The following is a 26,558-nucleotide window of genomic DNA, read 5'->3' as shown; positions in this document are numbered from 1 at the left end:
AGGGTCTGTTCTTTCATTTGATATATTGTGTGTTTATATATTTAAAGAAGAAAGGCCTTAAACCTTTGGAAAATCATAAAATTATGCTGTCAAGGACTGAAAGTTTTTTTTAAAAGAGTTAAGGAAAACATTCCAGGATTTTTCTCCATATATTGGACTTTAGTGGACCTCAACAGTTTACAGTTTCAATGCAGTTTTAAAGGACTCTAAATGATCCCAAGTCAGCCATAGGGGTCTTATCTAGCGCAGTGGTTCCCAACCTTTTTTACTTCAAGGCCCCCTAGTTGCCCACAACAACATTTGAAGGCCCCCCACTCACTGAATATTTTCCAAATAAAATTAACTAGAGCTAAGAATGGCTAGACAGATGTATATTTGCTACTACAATACTTGTTTTAGCTTATTTTAAAGGTATAGCGGGAGATTTCCACACGTACGACGGTCATACATCAACATATCATCAGAATGACTGACAACTGGGATGACCAATAATCTAGATGAACCACCCGGAAAAAGAAAAATCTTCCGCTATACCTTTAATGCCTGTTTTTTTCAGATTTTGAATCATTTTCTTCTTGAGGCCCCTTGAAAATCTGGGCAAAACAATCATCATTTTCGCAAAAAAAGTATTTTTAAACCACAACTTCTTGTCTCATACTAGTCGTGTGATGCGCAACACTTTTCAGTTCGGGTGGCCCGCCTACAGTAAGCTGGGAAACCCTACCACCTTAACTAGGTTGTTAAAAAAAATTGCTGCAAAAAAGGCTGTCAAGTGCATCTCGGAGAATAGCGCGGATGCTATTCACACCGCGAGCGGGCACATGCGCCACACAGCCGAAATGAGATAAAGACGTGGACCGTCATGTCTGGAGGATAGCCAGTTGATAAAACGCATGTCCGTGAGAAGTGGACTTATGTTTTGGGTTTATTTAAGCCTGTTATTGTAGTCTATAGTTCTTGCAATTTTAAAGTAAGTTAACTGGTGATTTTGTTGTTTGAGCAACCTGCTAGCTAGGTTTCACGTGCCGTTATTTATGTGCATTATTTACATGCGACAGTAATTACACTTCTTTAAGATAATGTAATTAATAGTGGAAAATAATCAGTCAATTTTTACAATTTGTGCGCTATCTATCATCATTCGCCAGACGTTCTACTACAACATCTGCTTCAGTTTGTGTTTATTAACCCTTTAGTTTCACTTCATCATGCAGCTATTCCCATTAGAGGTAAAAACATTTGATTAATGTTTTAAAAATTAAGTTTTATTTGAGTGTTTTAAATAAAAATATTTTAATTTTAATCATAAAGCGTACACCCCGCCCCTTTGATGGCCACAACACCCCCCCCACCCCCGATACACCCTACCACTTTAACTAACAAATTTTCTGTGGGAAACCCTTAACCTCATATATTACGTATGTGAAACGCACACTTGCTGACCATTTTAAACAATAAACTGACACAAATACATTAATTAGTATCATTCCACATACAACAACATCTGAACGCTCCTCTTTCTCCTCACTTATAAACACTGGAACGATAGTTTTTCATATTTCACTTACGTAATACATAAGGTCGCGCTGGCGCATCACACAGCAAGTGCAAGACGATAATTTGTGGTAAAAAGTAAATTTTTGGTGGGCAAAAATGCCGATAGTTTGGCTAGATAAGACCCTTATGTCTCGGTTGGGATCGTTTAAAGCCCTTTGAAGCTGTATTGAAACTGCAATCCACTGAAGTCCACTACAGTATACAGAGAAAAATCCTGGTATGTTTTTTTCTCAAACAACTTAATTTCTTGTTGACTGCACAAAGAATGATATAAATATCTTGGATGACATGGGGTGAATTATCAGAATTTCTGTCTTTTATGAAAGTGGAGTAATCCTTTAATAGCATGACTCACCATTATGAGTATTTTTATTGCAACTAATATTGTATAATGCATCATTAAACTCGTCACATGACACTTTTCAGTCACAGTGGCACTGTATGACTGATGTATTGGTTTTATTACAGATTTTTCCTATTATTTCAAACTAAATATCCACATTTTTACACTCCACATTTCATTAACCTGAGAACAAATTTATTGTTAAGTTTGTGTGACTTAAATACTAAAGAAAACATACTTTGGAGGAATCATAAAATTGTAATGTTTTAGTTATTTTAAAATCATCTAAAATGACCCCCCCCCCCCCTCCAGACAATTTCTGCCATTTCAACCCTGGTTATATTCAATATCTTTGTTCATTTCTCCCACCTCTAACCAGAAGCAGTGTTAATGGATCAATACAAAAAACAACAAGGATGTTTTGTTAAGTCACATGGGTGCAGTTGTAAACTCACCTCAAAACGACGCTTTCTCCTTCCAGCACTGTAATATTGTCGGGCACGTGGCCGAACTCGGCTGCATGAGCGCTGGTGGGCCCTGCCAAAGAAAACCAGAGGAGAGACAGTCAACATACAGCAGTTATTCCTGCAACAGAAGGTCGCGGTCGCTCCCCGGGCGCCGCGGCGAGTACTGAGCACCTCATTGATCCTGCTCAGCCAGGATTTGTTTTTGTGGTTTTGCTTAGTTATTTGTGAGGAGAGTATAATAAGATTGCAAACGACAGCGTGCAGCCGTCAGCGCTGACCGTCGGTGGGCTTGAATAATGATTGGGTTTTGCCCCGCACGCCGCCCGGCCATGTATTCATCGAACGGAGCCGATAATGAGCCCGGGGAGGAGGATTCGCACGGAAGCGACGGAGCGTGAAATGAAGGGACAGCCACTGCAATGGCAAGGATTCGTAGGCATAACCTCACACACTGTAACATAGACGTGTGTTTGTATTTGTGCAAATAAAAGCACGCATGAGGTCATATTGGAACAGACAAGTCACAAACCTTAAAACAAGATACATTTACTTGAAAGAAATGCTTAAAATTATTTTTTACAAATTGCATGCAGAGGACGTCTGAGGTCACATGAATTTTAAACAGTTGTTTGCAGACAAATTCCTTTTATTTTTCAGATGGCGTTCTTGTTCTTATCTTTGTGGAATATGCTTCAATTTCCTCTGCAAACAAAGATTAGCGTCCTCTATCTGAGCAAAGGCCTTCGGTTTCTCTCTTTGCCAAATGCCAACGTGGCACCAACACTGAACTCCACGTGTACGTTCTGCTCATCGTCCCTGTCACAACCGACGCTGTCCTTAATATCTACCGGGCAATATTAGGTTGACCTGCCCGCGAGGCTTAATATACGACAAACCGGTGCAGTTATGAAGCGGCCCGAGGTTTTTACCTTTAACGTACACATGAAACCACCGAACTGACAGCTTGCCAAGAGTGATTCACAAAAGTAAAGCAAAATGGATAAAGACGACAGTAAATTTTAAGCAGGGTGGCATCTGACGGCCAAGCTCTTGCTTTTCTAATTTGAGCGGGTGCTATCGTGAAAGCGTCCCAAATTGCAGAGTGTAATGAAAGGGAGCGTGGGCTGCATTGCCATGCGTGTCATGCCGCCGTACACAAATTACATAAAGCTGCTTTGCATTATCCGCTAAAATGACCAGCGATGACATTGCTGAATTAAGTTTTCTCTATTTGCAGCGCACGAGGGCATGAACTGATTTGAATTGAAGCAATTTTGTAATCATTTTCTTTATTTGCAAAGTAGCTGGCACTTACAGTACATCATCTATATACGTGCACATGTGCATGCAAAGGTCTCAGATAGTCAAGATGACCAGCAATGCATTAATGGCTTGAAGGAACAACACTGTTGGCTATTCTGGAAATAGCACACTGCCGTATTACTAATGTGTGCTGAATGAAAAATGTCTGTATGCACAAAAATACCTATAACTTCTGTCCTCCTCACCATATGAAAAAACCTTGATGATCCATGACACGGTATCATATATCACATATGCTATACTGCACAACATAAAGAAACAGCTTTTATGGACCAAACGTAACTTCCGGTAGAATTTTTACAGTAGTTTATTTCTGGGAAATAAATTATACATAAATTATTTCACAAATCATATCTATTTGCATTGAGGTAATGTTACTGTGTAAAATGAATGTATGCAATATTAACTACAGATCCTTGAATTCTTGCCTGGCTGCCAAAGCTTTCTGTACAACTCGTCGTCTCGTCAAAACATTTTATTTTCGACAAGGTATTTGTTTCAAAGACTAGTTTAGCCACTAGCCAGACTGATAAATAAATATAGACCGGAAATTTGCTTCGGTACATGTGCGTGCGTCTAATGAAACCTGTGTCTGAAATCGCATACTATAAATTAGATGAAGTACCTTTTCATTAACCGTTAAAACAGTAGGCACTATATAGTATGGATATGGATAGTATGAATGAATTTGGACGTATTGCATCTGGCATGTTGATACATAACGTGACATACGCAGTCAAAAAAACAAGTTAGCCGTTAACTGGAATGGCGTTAAACAAACGCAATTAAAACACAAGGGACACATGTTAGATATGCATTTGAATAAAGCCACATTAATGCTTTTGGACAGTTTTGAATAAAACAACGCCCCTCCAGCTTCTTCATTGGATAACTATTCTCCTAGGGCAGTGTTTCCCAATCCTGGTCCTCTAGGGCCCCCTCCCAGAAAGTTTTAGATGTCTCCTTATTTAACACACCTGATTCAACTTATCAGCCTCCTTCCAAAATGGTAAACATGTCTCCCTAACAAGCTGATGAGTTAAATCGGGTGTGTTGAATAAGGAGACATCTAAAACTTTATGGGAGGGGGGCCTCGAGGACCAGGATTGGGAAACACTGTCCTAGGGGATCACGGGATAACAAAGTGTCCATTGAATGAACACTTCGGGATCTTGCCAGAAGTAGTAGGTCATGCGGGTACTTTTCGTCTACTGTTTTTCAAATACTATAAATTCGGACGTACAACTCGCCTCGTCTACAGCGTTTTGCCTACTACTGTATTTAGCATAGAGGTAGGCGGTTTCAGACACAGCTCGTCCATACAGTTAAAGGGACATTCAGCTTTTTTGAAAATATGCTAATTTTCCAGCTCCACTAAAGTTAAACATTTGATTTTTACCATTTTGGAATCCATTCAGCTGATCTCTAGGTCTGGCGCTAGCACTTTTAGCATAGCTTAGCACAATTCATTGAATCTGATTAGACCATTAGCATTGCGCTAAAAATACCCAAAAAGTTTCAATATTTTTCCTATTTAAAACTTGACTCTTCTGGAGATACATCTTGTACTAAGACTGATGGAAAATTAAAAGTTGCGATTTTCTAGGGAGATTTGGCTAGGAATTATACTCTCATCTTGGCGCATAGACTGTAAAAAAAAGATGGACGACGCAACGTCGCCTCCCACCATTGTAATGAATAGAAGACAAAAATGTCCGACCACGGTCGCCGCCATGTTACATAAAAACGTCAGTTTGGAGCCAAGGCATGCGCAGAAGGAATCGTCCGTGGAGCCAGAGGTTCCGCCCAAACGCTCGTGCGACCAATTCAACCACGCCAATCATAATGACACGCCCCGTTTCTATAGCATTAAATTACTAGCTAAAATGAAACTTACCACAATAATGAACACTTGAACATCAGCGTGATAACAACTACTTGAAAGGACCAAAACCATCTTTCGGAAACTTTTATTGAAAGTGTTAATATTTTTTTTTTATTTAGAGCAAAGTCCCATTCGTTTCAATGGAGAGGGCGGGGTTTATGACTTGCACTGCAGCCAGCCACCGGGGGGCGATCAAAGAGCCAGAGGCTTCACTTTTCAAGGCTTATGAAGCACACCCGTTATGGCGTAATAATCAAGGACTTTGCGATCATAACATGGGTGCAGCAGGCGCAATGATATTACGCAGCAGCTGAAAATAGTCCCCTTAGTAACTTTCATTGCCAAGGGACTATTTTGGGCACTGTGTAATATCATTGCGCCTCCTGCAGCCATGTCACGGCTAAACTACGCTAAAAGTGGTAGCGCCCGGAGATCAGCTGAATGGATTCCAAAAAGGTAAAAATCAAATTTGCAATATAGTTTTAATTAGCTGGCAGTTAATTTTTTTTTGTAGATTAGATTTTGTATCCAATAATTAACATACAGTGTAAATTATTAAAATAAAATTATAAAATGGATGCTGCATTATTAAGAGAATAAAAACCCTCCCTACACCGACCCTCTACCCAAAAAATATTTCTATTATTAATAAACATTCATTAGGTACTTTTTTCCACTTTTCAAACCTTTATTTTTAATTTTTATTGAAAATAAATGCCTTTTCGGTGTGATTAAAAAAAGGGAGAAGAGCGAGGTCGCCAAAAGGTGGATTAGAACCGTCAAAAGCCAGAGCTACGAGCCATATGCTCTACAGCAGGGCTATTCAAATCTTACCCTGGAGGGCCGAGCACTACAGAGTTTAGCTCCAACCCTGATCAAACACACCTGAGCAAGCTAATCAAGGTTTCCATGATCACTAGACAATCACAGGTGGGTAAGTTTGATGAGGGTTGGAACTAAACTCTGTATTGCTCGGCCCTCCAGGGTAAGATTTGAATAGCCATATGTTCTTCAGCTTGTGCCCCGGAAGCTTTTTTAGCGTTTCAAACAAGGGATGCACTTAGGGTAAATAGACACTTTGAAATGTTAAAGGTGCAGTGTGTAAATTTTAGTGGCATCTAGTGGTGAGGTTGCGAATGGCAACCAACAGCATAGTCCACTGCTCACCCCTTGCTTTTAAAACGCACAGAGAAGCTATGATAGATGCCACCGGACAAACATGTTATCGTCGGAGACAACTTAGTAAAAAAGGTTGTCCGTTAAGGGCTTCTGTAGAAAAATGGCGACTTCCATTTAAGGGGACCCTCGGTGTATGTAGATAAAAAGGTCTCGTTCTAAGGCAATAAACATATAACGGTTCATTATGAAAGGTCTTTATACACCCTTGATAATATAGTTTTGTATATTATTTTGCATTTCTGTCAAGAGATCCTTCTATAAATTACATACTGTACCTTTAAACCTCTCATCACAAAAACCACCAGACAATAACTCGAACACAGTGAAACAAAAGCAACGTTCCTCTAGGAAATATTATATAGATCAAGCAAAATAAGAACTACACAAGATATAAAGTACAAACTTGTGCAAACAGTATAAGCACAAAACAAGACACATCATCTGAAAGTGAGGTAATGAACAGTGTATAGTACAGTAACTAATACTTGAAAAGTGACCTTGCTCAAGGGCACCTTGGGTGATCTATCACCCTAACGAAAATTAAACGGTTTTACTACCCAAAAAAAAAACCCCCAAAAAAAACATAGTTGTGCTACAAAAACCATGATTACCATAACTATGCCCAGCATGTAATAGCTGTCATTTCACCATCTAGGTTAACTATAGACCCGATATAGTCCGTCTATGTGTAAACCACTTCTAGCCAAAATAAACCTGAATGATGTTTTTGCCAAAATAACTTGTAAGAATTTCATCATGTAAGCAAAGTCAACAGTGATTACAAGCTTTTATTATTTATTTATTCATTCATTCTTTTTTATTTATTTTTGGGTTACAATTACACATCTATTAAATTTTCACTGACAGTCCGAATGTAGCTTTTTTAACATAGATGTCTGGGCTGTGTTTGGACAGCAGAGGTCTTTTAAATGTCGTGGTTTTGTCGATGATCATTTGGTTCATTTTCATAGGGTGATTTTTTTTATTTTTATTATGCACGTCTGTGTGCAAGTTTTTTTTTCCAGTAAATGTGATTGTATGTGCATCACACATTAGTGCTCAGAATGCATCTCTCAGTTTCTGAAAAGCGACAGCTCCTTCTACTGTTGAACATTGTTCCCGCTATATAAAACAACCTTGTAGAAACACAGATGAATAAGAGCACAGTTACAGACTTACAGTATTGAGGTTAATTGAATTCAGTTACCGACACGCACGCATACGATTCTTTCCTCATTTTTCTCTTTGCACGCTGTAGCACATCTTCTCTTTACTCACACACACGCTCTGCATCAAACAGATGATGTGTGCACACAGTAAAACCCCAGTGCATCATGGGGAAGGTTATAAAACAGAGGGGTTTATTCCCTATTCCCTTTTCAATTCATATCTTCACAGTTCAATTGGCACCTCCGATTTTAATACCGGGCAGCTTCTGCTCCCCAAAAGTCGGGTGAACGCGTACGCAACACGTACACCAACGCGCTCGATTATGAAGTGTGAAAAATGTGATCTTTTATGCTATATGCGTTTCATGCTATTTACGCTTCATTGTTCAAACCACACAGGTCTGTACTCATGGTTTTCCCAGTAGAAATGAAACTACAGACCAGGCTGTAGCTGTGGGCATATTGGGGTCAAGAAACATTTGAGGCTAATAAGAAATACATACGAAAAGCATGCATCATAAAAAATGTCAGTGTAAATCTTAAGGGTCCCACCCACAATTGTGACATCATGGATAAGGGCATTAGCAGCATAACGGTAGCACACACATGATAAAATGTATACTGTAGCTTAAATGCACAGCAAGTCTGCCAAATGCATTTACACCTAAAATTTATCTGGAGTGAACCCAGCAAGCCGTCCAAGCACAGCCTAGACGTCTAGACTAAAACAAAGCAACATTTGGGCTGTCGTTGAAAATTTAATAGACGTCTAACCATAGCCAAAAAATACATGCAATAAATAAATGAAACCAAACACCTTGTAATAACTGTTGACTTTGCTTACATGGTAAAATATTAGATATCTCACAAGCTATTTTGGCAAAAGCGACACATACTAGGGTTGCAAAGGGGCAGAAAGTGTCCAGTAAATTTCGAGAATTTTTTGATAAATTTCCAGAAACCTATAAAGGGGAAGAGAACCAATGAAAACACAACACATGAAACAAGAGACAAAAATGGCAATAACTGATATCAAAATAAAAGACATAAACCTGAAAACTTCAAAACAAAAGACATAAAAATAACAAAATAAAGAGCACATGACAAACACCCTGACACTGGGGAATTTTGAAAATATTCCAAATCGGAAACGGAATTTACGGAAATTATTTGAAATTTACGGAAATTTATATAAACTATATTATATACGAACATAAATAAATATTAAGTGTGGTCATAAGGAGACATGAATGCAAGGTAATACAAAGTTTGAAGAATCCTGATACTTGTGCTCATCAAGCCTGGATTATTTGATCAAAAATCCTTCAGAAATTATTCTAATATGAACACACAGAACAAGGAAGTTATGTAACTTATGTGAATACTGTACATGCAAAGATGGACATTTTGACATTATTTTGTGTGCCCGATTCAAGAAATTATCTGTGCATGTTATGGAAGAATGCAAGTACATGCAGGGGGTGTGGCCTCAATGACCCTTTAGTAAGCAGTGTGATGTGTGCATGTGACTCACAACAGTGGTCTGGCCAGGATATTGTCATTTAAAAAGTGAAGTTGCAGCCCTCAACTGATGTTTATGTTGTCATTTTGTGTATTGGCCACCAGTTGTGTGATTGCAGTACCAGTTGCAATATTGCAATATCAGTTTTGGCCACAATCATACATACTGTTCCTTTAAATCTTGTTGTTTTGAACTAAATTATACTGCAATATTTTTTTAAACTACATTTAAGTTCTCTGTTATAGGCAACTCTACATTTTTTTTAATTCCCAGTTTATTCCTATATTCCGTTAATTCCCATATATTCAACCGGAATTATACAACCCTACACATAACCAAATTCAAGTTTATTTTGGCTTGATGTAGATTACTCACAGCCGATTAGATTTCACGATAGCATATTGTGTCTATAGTTAACCTAGTCTCAGCCTCAGACGTTACGCCCACAGAATGTTGGCTAAACGTCTGATGTTTATCGTACACCTTCCTGGAAACCCTGTGGGAATGTCGAAGTCGTCTTTTGATTGGTTGAAATAAACCGGATTTCCAAGAGAAGCGAGTGTCGTGATTAGTTTCGGTCCCTGGAAAACAAAGCTCAGACGTTCCATTGAGGAAGTGAATCAGTCGTGTTCACATTATTTAGATGCTATTCAGTTGCGGCTGGTTATATTACTGTTAACTGACTTGTTGCCAGCTGCTCTTAATTGTGGGGAGTCCGAAACGTAATGCTAGACGAAACAAACTGTGATTGGTTGTTTGACATGTCAGTCAAACAGCTCGTGGACGGGCTTTGTCCAGAAAAAGCAGCGAAAAACACCAGACCTTCAGTATAGTTAATCTAGATTGTGAATTGACAACTTTTGCTTGCTGTAGAAATACTGCAGTTTAAATAGTCACTTAAATACAACCTAAACACTTTAATCCCAAATTAGGTATTATTTAAAGGTGCAGTGTGTAAATTTTAGCGGCATCTAGCGGTAAGATTGCTAATTGCAACCAACGGCTAAGCCCACTGCTCACCCCTTGCTTTTGAAACGCATAGAGAAGCTACAGTAGCCACCACCGGAAAAACATGTCATCGTCGGAGACAAAAATGTTTGTCCGTTAAGGGCTTCTGTAGAAACGTGGTGGCACAAAACGGCGATCCCACCTAAGGGGACCCTCGTGCATGTAGATAAAAACGTCTCATTCTAAGGTAATGAAAACATAACGATTAATTATAAAAAGGTCTTTATACACTCATGATAATGTAGTTTTGTATATTATATTGCATTTTTGTCAAGAGATCCTTCTAAAAATTACACACTGCACCTTTAACACTCAGTATATGAACCTATGTTTCCAGACTCTTAACTGAACGTATAAGATGCATCTTTGGGCAAGACACCACAGTGTAAAAAACACTCAAGCAAATGTAATCGTAATATAATTGACTTTAAAAAAAGGCTTCCCCTGTTCAGTCGGGCCCCCACCATATCACAGGAGCTGTGGGAGTTTCCCATATGCCAGTTATTATGAATGTGCTATAGGATCCACAAACTCCATTTAAATACCTACGCACATGAAACAGGATTTGAACGAGAGAGAGAGAGAGACATAAAAGTCTGTTTTATTAATACTATCCGGTATTTATAATTCAGTATTTGATTTAAATGTAAAGAATTGATATTCTATATTATACACTTGTACTACATTATGCTGCCTATCTATGATGTGTGCCTACTGTATGATGCTGTGAAATGCTGACTATGTAGGTAGCTCATAGGTTTTGGAATGGAGCAGATTGTATAAAGCATCACATGTGGGTGGTGAACAAAAAGACTGTACACAGCTGTAGAAAACGATTTTAACCTTGTGCCGTTGTTTCCGTTATTTGAAAAAAGAAAGTTTGTGGATAAAAAAACTTGTTGCTTTTCATTGAATCACATTTTGTCTCCGGGTCATTAACACACCATCTCTGGAATTCACTCGAGCCTCTTATATTTCATCTCCTGGTCCAACGGTTTAATTCTCTCTTTAGCGTTGTCCTTCAAAGTCAACCATCCTCCTAAAGCACCGCTCCGTTGTCTGGAGAAAACCTCAGCACGCTTTACCGTTCACTGGGTCTTAAAGAGATGCATCATTTATTGCACCGCCGCAACACCTCGGAACGGCTTCAGGGTTGATTCTCACAGACCTGTGGGACGTTCGTTCAAACCTGATTTGTATCCCCTTGACTTTTACACGCTCTCGTTTGTAATTGCACTCGGTTTTGGCACGAACCTATTAACAAAAGCAAGCTGGAGCTGGACACCGGAGAGCCTCTGTGCCTTTGTACTGACATATACTGCGCGCTGCTCCTAATGATCAAAAAATACAAACTTCTGAAAGGCAAACCCATCACGATGTAGGAGGACCAGGAGGAAATAACAATTGCTTGAAAAATATGGAGAAATAAATCGGTCATCTCATAGCTTCTTATTTTATTTGTCCCTGATGTGCAATTAGCATGTAAGTGAAGGCTATTTTCTGCCAGACCACCTTCTGTCTGACCTTTATAAAAAACAAAGCGGGATTTCTGCTTCTGCACCTTTAGACTTCCCTTTTAATTGGCAATCCTCGAGTAACATCACTTACAGATCATGCAATAACATTTATTTATATATTCTGCGTACTGTTCATTTGTAGATACATTTGAGGAATAGTCATGCATGATATATAGTAGGCTATACAATTGGCCACCCTGCTGTCTAGATAAATATATCAGTTCATGAAAACTCATATTGCTCGACCACCACCAGATGTGGAGAGAGATTATAAAACTGCAGGCAGAGGAAGAGACAATAGCTTGCAACCAATGAAATATTTACAAGACGCACTTCTTTCCAACACCTTGATGATAAAGAGTAACGGTCCAGGAGTTATCAGATGGTTTGAGCCCGAGGCTGGAGAGGATTAAACATTAACTGGCAGACGGATTGGTTTTTTTCCACATTAACTCCGGCAGGGTTGCGTGAAACCCCTGTGAGCTCCTCGCTTTGCTCTTCCGGCTCTGATGCGGAGCCCAAGATCCTACCTGACCTCTGGCCACCTGCCACATCCGCACCAGCAGGGCGGCACCTGGTCACCATTTTCCCCTCAGCACAAAACATATTATTCATATTCTGTATTTCACATGACAGAAATAAGATTTAATCATCAGCAGTGTTGATTGTACAGTACACAAAGCTGATCAGTACTCAACAGTTTAATTCTGCAGCATTAATGGGCATTAAATGGTTAAAGAAGACTTCAAATATAGCATCTGGGATGCTCTTATTGGTTTTTTGTCCAACTTCACTGTGATTGGCTCATTAACCTGTCAATCTGTCAATGCAATAATGCCTCATCTGTTAGCAAGCATTCATCTCGGCTCAATTAAACATGCACAGAGATTTATTGACTAATGATACAAAAAGGTGACTATTAATAATGATAATAGCCAAGATGACAGTTTACAATTAAACCAAGGACATAATATGCTTGTTATTTTATGACAGTAGTTATTTTTGAAGGAATGTCATACTTGGTTTGATGTGACTACAGTATACTATGTGCATTACAGGATGTTAATGTAAACCTATTATGGTAACACTTTACAATAAAGTTGTATTAGTTAATGCATTAAGTAATGTGAATTAACAAACAATACAGGTACAGCATTTATTATTTTTAGTTTATGTTCATTTAAACATTTAAAGTACTCTTAAACAGGAAGTCGCGATCGACTTTAGTTTTGTATTGGGACATATTTCCGTGTCAAACTGAATGGAAAATAGAGGGCGTGGCTTGTGTTTTTCACTGTGAATTGATTGGATATAGAAAAGTAGGGGTTTATTCAGAAACAGAACTCGCAGCAGATAGTTGAAGGGGGCGGAGTCAACAGATGCTCCTCCCAAGCCGTCTAGCTGACATCATAATAGAAGTATCGCAACAAGAGGGCCGAAGTACATTTTCAGATTTCGATTAAAGCTTATAAGGGGATATGAATAAAAAACATTATTATTATCATTATTACTATTATTATTATTATTAATAGTATTCATAATAATGTTGTTGTTATCATACCATCATCATCATCACCATAATTATTATTGAAATTACTGTTGCCATCATTACAAAATATTAATATCATCACCATCCTTTCATATAATATTATAGTTTTATAGTTGTTGTTGTTGTTGTTATTATTATTATTATTATCATTATTGTTATTAGCCTATTAGAGCATTAGAAAATATTCCTATAATCATAACCTTTTTTAGAATTATTATTGCTATTACTATCATTATACTATTATTAAATTATATATTATTACGTAAATATCTATATTATTATCCATTTAATTAATTTATTTATTTATTTATTTTGCTTATTATCATTGTTTCATAACAATATCATCATCACAATTGCTGTTTTGTTTTTGTTTTCTGTTTTGTTCTGTTTTGATGTTTTGTATGTTGCATGTTTTGCACTTAGAATAATAACAAATATTCATCACAAAAAAAATAAAAATAAACTACTGTAAAAAAGACCCACATGTATTAATTTTCATAGTATTCACTGCAATATTCCATTAAAAAATAAGAATTGTCAGTTTTAATTTCATGAGGACTTCTAAAATCTAAAGTTAATTGTTAACATGAGTTAATGCACCATGAATTGTATTGACATTAACTACATGTACAACTACATTAACAAAGATTAATAAATGCTGTTAAACTGTTTATTGTTACAATCATTACACATTTAAGTCCAAGGTTCTTAAAAACATTTCTTACATTTTTATAGTCTGAAGAACAAATATTTAGTAATAAAATAGTTCTTTATGGAAACAAACTGCCTAAATATTTGCCATAGCAGGTTTGTTTTTAAGAGTGTAGTTGTTGTATGTTGATCTGAGCAGTGCTAGTATGAGAATTTAAGTGTTTTTTTAAGGTATGCAAAATAGGTCTAAAGTGATTCACAGCTGAATCTGTTTAAACGGATCATTAATTCTATTTAGTTTACACTGTGTATTGACTTATCTGGTGTCATGAGGTACAGATTTGGCTTCGCTTACAAACAGATTAAAGGATTCTGTACCTGAATTTATACTCATTAAATCTGTAGTATGCTGCATAAACCCCTGTGTATAGTAAACGCTGAACATAAACTAGTAAATCGATGGTTACTGACAATACTAAGCTTTAAGGAATATTCTGTCCTAATAAACACAAATGCTACACATTTTTTATAAGGAGCACAAAATAACAAGTTAAAAGACCCAATGGCCCATATGCATAAGTCAAGCTTCTTACTTGAACCGCAGGGGCGCCATGACAGGGGGGGGGGGGGGGCTGAGAACGCTATGGGGCCCCACTTACATCACTTTTCCTTTTTTTATCGTACATGTTTAAATTACTAACACTGTTGTACAATTTAAAGTACATATATACAACTTCTGTAAATTACTTTGTGTTTAGTAAAAACAGCGTGCAATGACCTAGATGCAATGTTTTACATATTTGCCGGGTAAAAATAGGTGGGTAGGCAAAATTTTGGTTTGGGATCAGTTTGGTGGGTTTTATACTTAAAGGAATAGTCTACTCATTTTCAATATTAAAATAAGTTATTACCTTAACTAAGAATTGTTGATACATTCCTCTATCATCTGTGTGCGTGCACGTAAGCGCTGGAGCGCGCTGCGACACTTCGATAGCATTTAGCTTAGCCCCATTCATTCAATGGTTTTATTTTGTACCACCAAACTTGCTCGTATAACTACTTGTCTTAAATAGGAAAAACGTTGATGTGTTTGGTCACTTCTAACTTTATCTCTAAATAGTACCATTGAATGAATGGGGCTAAGCTAAATGCTATCGAAGCATCGCAGCGCGCTCCAGCGCTTACGTGCACGCACACAGATGATAGAGGGATGTATCAACAATTCTTAGTTAAAGTAATAACATATTTTAATATTGAAAATGAGTAGACTATTCCTTTAAGTTTACGGGTAAACAAAAACAAAGTGTGCATGTACTTCCAATGCTATGCAATTAGCATCTGCCGTGCAACCATGAGCTGTACTGTCTAGATTCAGAAATGCGTCTCAATGCATTATTGACATTGTATGAACGCTCTTGGGTTTTCTATTGAAAGAAAACCACACGCATTTGAAAAGTCAAGAGATTTTGGGTGAACTACCTCTTTAAGAATCTCTCCAGCAGTGATCAGTTACCTGGCTGACAGCTCACCTGCATGCTGACGTCTTAACATCTTCTTCTGTTCATTTAATGCCTGAATACAGCTCTGTTCTCCAAACATCAATCCCTCTTTACGTATCAGTCGATACACAGCTCCACCACGAGGCCGAGAGACGTCGGCTCGATAAACTCCACCAGAGATCTTTAGCACTGAACCTTCCAGCTCTGCGAACGACGCCAAGAGCAGCTTTCAGGTCCGTATCCCATAAGGGCTGTCAGTTTTAACCCCTATTTCTATCTTGGAGAAAAGCCTGAACCCCCCCAAGCACCTTGAGATCAATACAGCAGTTAAACTGTTACTTGCCTCACATACTCCAGCCAAAAGACAAGCCCCGCGGTACCGCACAAACTCAAACCTGCTCACAGGTAATTTTGTGGATTTGTCAAAGATGGTTTGAGTCGTTTTAAAAACGCAGGCTTAAACGCACAGTCATGCCGTCTATATGAAGGCGGTAAAAGGAAACCCAATGTATCGAGTCGAGCTGTCCGCATGACAAATGGAGCAGATGAAATGGCTTCCAGAGTTTCTGAAATATGTCTTTCTCTATCCATTACATGAAGCCAAATGCTGAAAACGCTCGGGCAAATTGAATTTCGAGCAAATCCGCATTCATCCTTGTTCTGGCATTTAGATCTCATTTGTGCTTTTGTTTAATTTCTGTAAACGTAAGCTCTTCTGTGTATCACAATGAAAGCGGACTATTAATGGCGTCTGAACAGAATGTTGCGAATGCTCTTCAATAATTCAATCTTTTGCTGTGTTTGTGCCACAAAAATACAAAATAAATATGTGACAAAGCGTACTGGACAAATATAAATGTTCATGTACCTAAACGGTTACGATGCACTGTACTGTAAATGTCTTTGCATTAACCTGATATAATATGCATCAATCATGCACAATAAGCTTTCTTCACTCCTGTCATCGCATTCAGCTCAACTAACTAAACCTTCAGTATATACACTGTTGATCTCCCAGCGGTTCCTCGTCTAGCATCTTCTCTTTGACATTGATAAATGAAACTTTCGTTCAAAATGATCTACCTGACGCTGATGCACACTCTTTGTGAATGCACATCGGTGCACGATGCCGTATCGCAGGTGGGGAGAGCGTAGGAGGAAACACCCGGCTCTGGGCATCTGGCATGGCAGCGAGGAGCTGCTGAGATCTGCTCCTTAAGGAGAAGAGAGGAGGGAAATGAGAAAGGCCTGACAGAGGAGGGGCGAGGGGGTAAGGTTATACAGGCTGTTACCCAGGAGCCCTGCACTGTCAGGATAATTCGGTACTTGCGCTAAGAACAAACCCCACGTTCCTCCAGGGAAGAGGACTCAAGCAACACCTGCTTAAGAAAGAGAGAGAGAGAGCCCGGAGGTTCGAGGGAGGGCGGGGAGCGTGCAGCCGAGGCATGCTGTCAGGTCGCAGGAGGGAGGAGAGACGGCGAAGAGGGGCGAGAGAGAGAGAGAGAGCTCACTATTGCTGCAGTATGTAGTGTAGTGTGAATAATGTGTGCCACAGAATACCCAGAGGATTTATGGCATTTACAGCAAAGCACACTGTACACAATGCCATATATCCCATAATGCAATGCATTTGGCTTCCATTTACTGACTATGATTGGCATACTACCACAAAACTTTAAAAAAAGTTACATTAAATATGAATATGAGCATTTTTAGTTTTAAACATAAGTTGGCGAATTAAATGTCACATGATACAATTATGTAACCTACAGTGAGGTACTACTAAAATATTTAAAGTTCATCATTACATAACATACTATATTTAAATTCAATTACATTCACTAGTCATGTTTCCATCCACCTTTTCGTATGCACATTTTGGGAAAATCGAGTTAAAATGAGCTGGATGCCAAGATGGGAATGCATTAAAGAGCACCTACAATCACTTAAAGGATTATTAGGAACACCATACAAATACTGTGTTTTACCCCCTTTTGCCTTCAGAACTGCCTTAATTCTATGTGGCATTAATTCAACAAGGAGCTTAAAGCATTCTTTATAAATGTTGGTAAGACTGATGGAGATTTGTGGGATGCACCATTCCACCACATGCCAAAGATGCTCTATTGGATTGAGATCTGGTGACTGTGGAGGCCATTTTAGTCCAGTGAACTCATTGTCATGTTCAAGAAACCAATTTTAAATGATTTGAGCTTTGTGACATGGTGCATTATCCTGCTGGAAGTAGCCATCAGAAATGGGTACATGGTGGTCATAAAGGGATGAGCATGGTCAGAAACAATGCTCAGGTAGGCCGTGGCATTTTAACAATGCCCAATTGGCACTAAAGGGCCTAAAGTGTGCCAAGAAAACATCCCCCAGACCATTACACCACCACCACCAGCCTGCACAGTGGTACCAAGGCATGATGGATCCATGTTCTTATTCTGTTTACACCAAATTCTGACTCTACCAGCTGAAAGTCTCAACAGAAATTGAGACTCATCAGACCAGGCAACATTTTTCCAGCCTTCAACTGTCCAATTTTGGTGAGCTTGTGCAAATTGTAGCCTCTTTTTCCTATTTGTATTGGAGAGATAAGTGGTACCCGGTGGGGTCTTCTGCTGTTGTAGCCCATCCGCCTCAAGGTTGTGCGTGTTGTGGCTTCACAAATGCTTTGCTGCATACCTCGGATGTAACGAGTGGTTATTTCAGTCAAAGTTGCTCTTTTATCAGCTTGAATCAGTCGGCTCATTCTCCTCTGACCTCTAGCATCAACAAGGCATTTTCATCCACAGGACTGCCACATACTGGATGTTTTTCCCTTTTCACACCATTCTTTGTAAACCCTAGAAATGGTTGTGCTTGAAAATCCCAATAACTGATTGTGAAATACTCAGACCGGCCGTTTGGCACCAACAACCATGCCATGCTCAGAATTGCTTAAATCACCTTTCTTTCCCATTCTGACATTCAGTTTGGAGTTCAGGAGATTGTCTTGACCAGGACCACACCACTAAATGCATTTAAGCAACTGCCATGTGATTGGTCGATTAGATAATTGCATTAATGAGAAATTGAACAGGTGTTCCTAATAATCCTTGTTCCTAATAAAAAATGTTTGCGTGGTTTATGGTTAAAAAACACATTATTTTCCACATACTGTACATTTTTTGTAGTTCCAGATTTCACTCTCTTCCTGAAACGCACGGATTTGAAAAGCTCTTGGCCAGCTAATCGGTACGTTGCGATTGGCCTAATTAACTCTGACGTCAGCCGGAAATGTGATGCTCCATGTTTCAAAGATTTGGTCCCAATGAAATGCTACAGGAGTTAACTTAAAAACTGTGAGTTCAAGCAGGAGGAATTATGATAATGTCGGTCTTTACTACATCACCAATCCCAGGAAGTAAACTGTTGCCTACAATCCGTGTGTTTGTTGTAGTCCAAAAAAAGGAGATTTAAGTGAAGATGATAACTCGCGTCATTGTTTACTTTGGGGTTTGCACCTTTTACATATCGTTAACATGTGTTAATACACACTTACACGCCAAAGGAAATTTTAAAACGTGAATTGGACAATAGGTGCTCTTTAAAAAAATGCACATAAAAACATATGCATTCAATTGAGTCAGATACATTTTTTTGAGAAGATACTCGCGCACACACTACGATGCAAACACAGACAGAAAAATACCTTTGTGTGCACCAAAAAAGCGACTTTGCCTTGCTTTGGGGAGCAATGCAATGAAATAACCGAACTAACCAGCAGGCCAATCTCATTGCACAGCATCTGAATGTTGTTTTGGTCATCCGGAAACATTCGAGCCAAAGTCTGAAAAAACTCCCAGAAGTGTCTGTGTTACATGGCTGCGTTCCCAATGAGCAGTCATCCGCCTCTGAAAGCAAGATGACAGGCCTGCGTTTACTGAGTTTCACCAGCGTGCTGATGCACAAGTCATTTATTTTATATATATAAGAAAGACCTACAGTACAACGGTTTCATCCATTGTAGGAAGTTACAATTGGTTTTTGTTTTCTTTGACTTGATATTCCAATTATGCAATTTTCAATTTAACAACTTAAGATGAAAACATAGCTATTGACAACATAAAATCATCCTTAGTTTTCATCCTAATACAGTAATGTCAGACTGCAGAATAAACCCTTTGAAACGTATATGCATTTGAACCCTCACAATTGGACGTAATACTCTTCATAAAACTTCAAACACAAAGCTCTGCCTCTTAAAATCCTGCCGGAGCTCAGTGAATTGGCTGGCATCCCTCCACACGACATACTTGTGGTGTTGTTGTTTGCTTTCGCCTTCTGCCGATTTTGTTTTGCTCAGATGAGACGAAACACACACAGATCGGTTACACAAACGCGCGGTTTCCCCTGATGACAACGCTGAAGTCTTTCTCACACACTCGTTGAGCCAAGTGGCCCTTATAAGACACCAGCCGAGAGCCAGTGTGATGGCATATTTTTGGGGTTTGCTTTTGAGGCGAAGGCGCATTAATGGGCCGATCGATGGAGAGCTATTTAATCTGCTCTCACAGCCTGGCTTTGCATGCCTGTGCAATTGGGAGATCATAATGCCGTCTCTCCCCGCTCTCTGACAAGAGTCGTATCAATGTCTCGCAGCCGATTCGAAGACCCAATGAGAGTTCGGGCTGGCGGGTCATGATGTCATTCTGCCGAGGGGCCGTGATTTAGGCTGATTAAAATTCAAGAATGAAAACTGTTGTTTATACTCCTAATGTCAACATATCAAAAGCTTAACTTACGGACGTCTTTGCACATTAAACTGAAATAGGCAGAAGTATTTTAACATCAAACTAATTACACACTTCACCACAAATATTTTATCCCTACTGACTTTTATCCTTATTCTCTAAGAATGCTTGTAGTAAGCCGTGGTGCAGACTAGCAGTTAAATGACTCGAATGTGAATACTTATTGAACCTTATTAAATAAACTTGTATTAGATATTGTAAGAAATCTGCATTATTATTTTATTTTAATTTCAAACAAAAAGCTGCAAAATATCAAGCCAACGGAACCACGATGACAACTACATACGTTGTATTACAGGTGCCAGGCCAGTAGATGGCGATGTTACTTTACAAAGAAACTCTATACGAATTCTGCTACAGAGCAATAAATACAAACTATCAAAATGACAAAAGGGTGATTCCCGCAATATTTGATTTATGAGGTGTCATGAAACATTTTGATAAAAAAGTAAATTCTATCAAAATAAGAAGCATACAGTTACAAACATTTCTTCATGTACTATTTTGCACATGATTTCAAATTACATCATACAAACCAATTTTTTTTTTCACATTTAAGGGGAAAATTTTCATTACCGCAACGTGTCCATGACTGGATTTGGGTTCTTTGACATGGAAATATTTATAATTAAAAAAAATCTAAAAAAATAAAAAGCTTCAGTGCATGTTATACTATAAACATTTACAGTAAAGAAACTAGGTATTTGTAAATGTAGAGACAATAATAAGGAATATAAATGTGTCAAAGACCAATTTTTTCATCCTCCGCAACAATTTTCAATCATTGTCTAAGCCCTCAAAAAAAAAAAAAAAAAAAAAAAGATAGTTGGAAGGGACATAATTGACTGTGATTATTTTTTTCTCTCCAGATAAAAGTAAAAATTTTGTTTGTCAAAGTACCTAGACAACTTTTTAGTTCTCATTAGCGCAACATGAGTTTGTAAATGCATATATTTAATATAATATCATGTTGCGGTAATGATAATTTTTGATAATGATAATCTAAAAAATTTGAAAAATTCTACAGGAAATATTTTTTCCTCTAAAAATAATGGTTATAGTAAGTTAAGACCTTACGGAGCCCCTATGGGGACATGGAGCAAAAATTAAATAATGTTTAGTTTCACGTGCACGTGCGATAGTTTCACGTGTGCGCGCGCGATAGTTTCACGTGTGCGCGCGCGATAGTTTCACGTGTGCGCGCGCGATAGTTTCACGTGTGCGCGCGCGATAGTTTCACGTGTGCGCGCGCGATAGTTTCACGTGAGCACATTAAACTAAACTTTCGATTTATTTTACTTCAATGTCACCTTAGGGGCTCGGTAAGACCTTAATCTTATATGTGCAAAAAAAATTGGCTTCAAGGGCTTTTTAAAAATTCTGATGCTGGACACCTTCTAAATCTGAATTTTGTGAGAATCCCCCATAAGCATCAACCAGTTTTGTTTAGACAGACGATGAGGTAGGTTTATTTCTATATATGAACCTGGACTACAAAGAGCCAACATTTTCTAAACTGTGATGGATAAGTTGAGCAGCACAAACACAGTCCTGTACGGACATTTCTGTTTTGGTTATACTCGTGCATGCCTATAGACTGAAATAAAACACATGCACATGACATCACCGTTATCACAGATTCACATTTAGGTAGTTAGGTGTTGTTATCCAAAACTTCTTTAAAAGTTTGCATTCCCTACTGAAAAATCCAGCAAAGACCAGCATAAGCTGGTAGCTGGCTTAAGCTGGTTTAAGGTGGCAGTATCTGGTCTAAGCTGGTCCTCCCAATCTGGCAAAGCTGGTCAAGCTGGTGGGTCAGCTGGTCTTTTAGCCTGACCAGCAAAGTCCAGCTAGACCATCTTAAAAAGTGATCAAAAACAGCTACGCCAGCGATACCAGCTAAAACCAAGCTGGGATACCAGCTAAAACCAGCTCACCAGCTTATGTTGGTCTTAGCTGGATTTTTCAGTAGGGTTGTCAGGACCTCAAAACCCCAAACCTCATAAAAACTTTCCTGTTTACGATTGAAAATGATGTTGTGTAAATGGCTCCTTAATATAATGATCTCTTTATATATATCCAAGATGAGCATTAATTTTGAAGGACATTTTTGGCCCTTTATTTTTTAATAAGTGTCTACTATTATTAAATGACTCTAATCTTTGTTTAGGATTCAAACACACCGTCAGAAGCGTCCAGAGGTGAGCGGCATGCTGTTCAAAAGGGTTTAAAAATAAATGATCATCGGATGATGTTGTGATTTATTTTGGTGTTGGCTCCAGGCAGAGGAGTTAATGTGACGGTTCTGTCACATATCAGTTGGTTCTTCTTTAGAAATATATCTTCACAGATTTACAGGAGGTCGGATTAACTCTCCATCTGACAGCTCCAATTAAACTCAGATGTTACAAGCCCAAGGGCTGCCTGCGAGCATCAAATCAATTCTTAAGACCAGCATGTCACCCTCAAACCAAAATTTGCTCAACTTTTACAAGAGTAAAGTTCATAGCAGCGTTCGTGCTGCGGTGTGGATTAGATGATGTATGTTATTAGCAGCTGGAAGCTGCGGGCTAAAGGGTACAAAACATACCTGCGTCTGCTTCGCTCTGGGGATGAGATGTCTAAAGTTTGCACAAATCACTTTATTTTAAGTTTATTTTAATGAACAAGTTCTGAAAACTGGTTCAGTGTTTCCTAAATTTCAGTGTGAAATATTACAAGCTCTGTACAAGATTGAATTTACAACACTTAAATCTTAACAATTCAAAAGGAAGATATGAATGTAGACGGATTTGTATTGTATAGTAAACAAGTTTAAGAAGGGACTTAACTGGTCAAGCTTTAAATTTTGTTAGTTCACCCCAAAATAAAAAAAATTGTTTAATTTATTCACCCTCATGTCCTTGATTTTCTTATTTCAGTGGAATAGAGGAAATGATCCAGGAATTGCAAATGGTGACATTAAAGGATGTCTAAGGATGTCAGGTTTTTATTAGCATACAATGTACATTTTATTGCTTAATTACATTTTTTGTACAATCAAATTGGCTTTACACATAATTTTAATATATTATTTTATAGAATGTAAAACTGTATTTATGAATAATAGAGAGTTCTCTACATGGTAATAACATATTGTGAGCTCCAAACACGATTATTTCCTCCTTCTTATGTAAACCTTGTTCATGAAAAAGATTGCTGGAAAACAAACCATTCTTTGGCACCTTTAAATGTTTTGACTTTATTTAAAATTGCTCAAAATATCTTCCGTTGTGTTCAACAAAACAAAGAAATAATACAGGTTTGTAACTACATGAGGGTGAGTAAATAATGACATACTCTTTATTTTTGGGTGAAATATCCCTTTAAGACAGTAGGCTTTCAATTTTAGAGCATAATTTTAATTATTTTTTACAATGTAAGAGTGAGTAAATCAAAGTATTTCTAGATGTACAGTATATGTCAAACTGTAGGAATATGAGTTTATACTCTATTATTTCTAAAGGGGACATATGAAAATCTGACTTTTTTCATGTTTACATGCTATAATTAAGTCCCCAGTGATTCTATCAACCTAGAAATTTAGTTTTGGTAAACCATTATCTGCAAGCATGTGAAAAAATAGGTCAGTGAAATTTGGCTCCCCTTGTGATGTCAGAAGGGGATAATACCACCCCTTAATCTGCACTATCCAACCACAGCACTGCCATTTAGTGCAAAGATCAACTCATTTGCATTTTAAAGGACACACCCAAAAACGGCACATTTTTACTCACACCTACAAATTAAAGCAATAAACCCCAAGAAGCAGTGGGTTGCCAGTGCATTTTGTAACAGCTAGGGGGCGTTGTTAGGCACGACGCGAAGCGGAGTGCCTAAGACCCCCTTGGCTGTTATAAAATGCACTGGTGGCCCAACGCTTCGAGGGGTTTATTGCGTTTATAAAACGGTTACTTCATATGCATACGTTAGCGGGATTTTATAAATTAAAACACAAATAAGTTGTAATTATATTAGTACAAATATTACTCTTCCGCCAAACAAAGTAGTTCCTCAGGATCAAGTGTGGCTGCAACAGAGCGCAGTTCACAAACAACACAGACGCAGCAAAGGCGCAGTGAAAATATGATTAAAGACTGTGATGTTTATTTTTATATATCAACATTCATCTAAAATATACATTAACATTTATATCGTGCAACTGTTGAAGTGATGATCAAATATGCTTGGAAGCATGATTAACTCTTTCCCCGTCAGCGTTTTTTTTTTAAGTTGCCACCCAGTTTTAGTTGACTGCCTTACAGAAAAATTATCTTCTTTAAATATACATAAAATATCAAATAAAAGAACAGACCATCCGCTTTCCAACAACATAAAAAAACGTTTCATCCTACCTTAATTTGTTCTCTTATCAGTTATCACCTCTCAAATGTTCAGCTAAAAGCGGAGATAATTCCATTTTTGTGAAGACCTTTGTAAGAGATCAGATTCAGAGCCTGATCAAAACACACGTCCACCACAACGCTAGTAGCCGTTTCTCAATGTCGAGGATTCTTCCTTGGCAGGACTAGTCCTTACAAGTCACTTCCTTCAGAGGCTAGGCAAGGCTCCTTTTAAGCATTCGGAGAACACGTTAAATGGAACAGGCTAGCAAGTGCACGTCATTACGTCATTGCGTGATTGAAAGGTGTGCTTTCGGTGCTGCGCGCATAGGATTGTGGGTGATTTCAGCGCGAGAAGAGCGCGAAGGATACAAATTTGCATCCTTTCCTGTATATGGGATATTTCTCGAACGAAGGACTCAGTCCTTGGCTGAAATTTCGAGGATCCTCGACATTGGAACAGTCCTTCGACGGACGTCAATGACGTAGCATCCTCGAAATTCTAGCTTCCGAGGATCCTTCCTTGACATTGGGAAACGGCTACTGTGTCAAGTGAATGCTTCAGTGTTTAAGTTGGGTAAGATTGCCATCTTGTGGATAATAGCGGAAATATCAATAAGACAAAAAGAAAACCTCAGAGAACGTTTTCTCTTTATTGACGAAATGTTTTATTTATTGACATTTATCTGGATATCGCCATAATTGTGCAAAGGTAGAAAAATAAAAAAAATGATTAAAGACTGAGGTGTTTATTTTCATAAATCAGTACGCAGCCAGCAACAGTGGCGCAGTGATACTTGTGATGCGGTCTGAACCGTGGGTTTACCGGGGTATTTTATCACGGCTTAGAACGCGTTTCAACCAATCAGAATGAAGAACCAAAACGAGCCGTTTTATAATGTCAATTTTAACATGTTATAATAAATTTATTTATTTTGAGCTAAAACTTCACATATACTCTGGGGACACCAAAGATTTATTTGACATCTTAAAAAGTCTTAAAATAGCTGGACAAGCTATGATCCTAATGATATTTCTGAAATAATGTCTTTAATAGACTTGCAATGGATAAGAACATCATAAACTGAAGAGGAATAAAGTACATTAGATGTACATTAGTACATCATATTCATATTCATGTACAGTTAAAGCAGTGATATTTGACATAACATTTTAACTCAAGAGTTTTTTAGACCCGAACAGTACTTAAAACCAATATAAAAGTATAAATCTTTACTATAAAATTTGCTTTGCATCCAAACACATTGAAATCTCTGTTTAGTAAATAATCATTTGGTATCTAATTTATGTCAAATGAAACATTTTCCTGGTATCTGTGATTTTTTTTTCCAAAAGCAGCTTTTGGAAAAGCTGTGACAGAATTGTACATTTTTGCTTTGTCACTTGCCTGCAACCATCTACTCTTGTCTACCTTCAAGCTGAGGCGTCAAATGCACCTGTTCCGGTTCAACGATTCATTGAAATGATTCAAAAGGCACTGCTTCTCTCATCTGCCCCCTGACCTCGTCGCCGACGACACGCCTGATCTTACTCCGCTAATTCCCCGGCTTATCTGAGCGTACAAGACCGACAAGTTCCCTCTTTCCATCGCAATTCAGACCCCCCGAGAGAAGAGCGACGGATGAGGAGAGACAGACAGACAGGAGAAGAAGCAGAAGAGAGTGAGACCTCCTGGGCCAGAGATAAA

General features: G+C 38.3%; 1 protein-coding gene across 1 annotated transcript in view; it reads right to left on the bottom strand.

Annotated features, from left to right (window-relative positions):
• Window positions 1-26,558, bottom strand: part of iglon5 (IgLON family member 5) — a 216,740-nt gene that overhangs the window by 34,490 nt on the left and 155,692 nt on the right. Inside the window, exon 2 of the mRNA XM_055211414.2 lies at window positions 2,356-2,437. Within this exon, the coding sequence (XP_055067389.1) occupies window positions 2,356-2,437 (82 nt within the window). The remainder of the gene's footprint in view (window positions 1-2,355; window positions 2,438-26,558) is intronic.

The sequence above is a fragment of the Misgurnus anguillicaudatus genome, chromosome 10 (assembly GCF_027580225.2).
Source record: "Misgurnus anguillicaudatus chromosome 10, ASM2758022v2, whole genome shotgun sequence".
In the NCBI taxonomy this organism is placed as follows: Eukaryota; Metazoa; Chordata; class Actinopteri; order Cypriniformes; family Cobitidae; genus Misgurnus; species Misgurnus anguillicaudatus.
This window is presented reverse-complemented; position numbering and strand designations above follow the sequence as displayed.